This window comes from Camelina sativa, chromosome 3, assembly GCF_000633955.1.
Source record: "Camelina sativa cultivar DH55 chromosome 3, Cs, whole genome shotgun sequence".
Taxonomy (NCBI): domain Eukaryota; kingdom Viridiplantae; phylum Streptophyta; class Magnoliopsida; order Brassicales; family Brassicaceae; genus Camelina; species Camelina sativa.
In genome coordinates this window covers 17605787-17606601 of record NC_025687.1, presented here as the reverse complement: position 1 = coordinate 17606601, position 815 = coordinate 17605787, and the positions used below count along the sequence as shown (strand labels likewise).

Below are 815 nucleotides of genomic sequence, written 5' to 3'. Positions count from 1 at the left end.
TTTTTTTTTTTTTTTTTTTTTTAACTTATCATTTTTTCTTTTGTAAAAATGCTTTTCAGTTTTGATCATAATCTCTATATGTCTGGCTTTTCTTTGTAAATCAAAATCACAGGCGGGATACCGTGAAGGGATTGCTGCTGGGCAAGAAGCTATAGCGCAGGAAGGTTATAACTTTGGCTATAAGGAATCGGTTCTCGCTGGCTACAAGTTTGGTATTGTTAGAGGTGTTTCCAGGTACAATTACTAAAATTAGTCATGAGCTTCTGCGATGTGTTACTTATCCCATGAGCTTCGAGTAGTAGTAGTCTATACTTATTCTGTTTTGACCCTTTTTGAAGTGCACTGGCTTTCGTACCTGATGAGCTAAGAGAAAAGCTGATTGATGAACAAGAAACTAGAGAGAAGTTTCAAAAATTACACAGTTCTGTTCATGCTATCTCAACGGAAGCCGCAATGAAGTCGTTTTATGGAGCTCTGACTTCAAAGGAAGGGGAAGAGAAGAGTGGAGCAGAAGGGTCTGACTTTGGTTCTGGTTCTGGTTCGGGTGTTAACGCCACAACTGACTTGGGAAGCTATGTTACTGAGCTAAACTCTCTTCTTGACAAATCTCCTAAGATTGAAGTTAAATTGGACACATAAAGCAAGACTAGCAAACCGAACTGTTTGTAAGTTCGGTTCTGTTTGGTTCGTTATCATTCGGTTTGGTTTGGTCTAGTAAAAATTGCTTGCCGTAATATGAATTATCTGTAAATTCGAATCTGACTACAGTAGTTTATTTATTTACATTTTGCTTATAAAGTTCTTTTGGGAGACTA

At 37.4% G+C, this 815-nt stretch overlaps 1 protein-coding gene across 3 annotated transcripts in view; it reads left to right on the top strand.

Moving 5' to 3' along the window:
• Window positions 1-815, top strand: part of LOC104777431 — a 1708-nt gene extending 893 nt beyond the window's left edge. For all 3 annotated transcript variants that reach the window (XM_010501697.1, XM_010501695.1, XM_010501694.1), the window contains 2 exons: window positions 113-234; window positions 339-815. In XM_010501697.1, coding sequence (XP_010499999.1) covers window positions 113-234; window positions 339-639 — 423 coding nt within the window. In that variant the 3' untranslated portion in view covers window positions 640-815. The remainder of the gene's footprint in view (window positions 1-112; window positions 235-338) is intronic.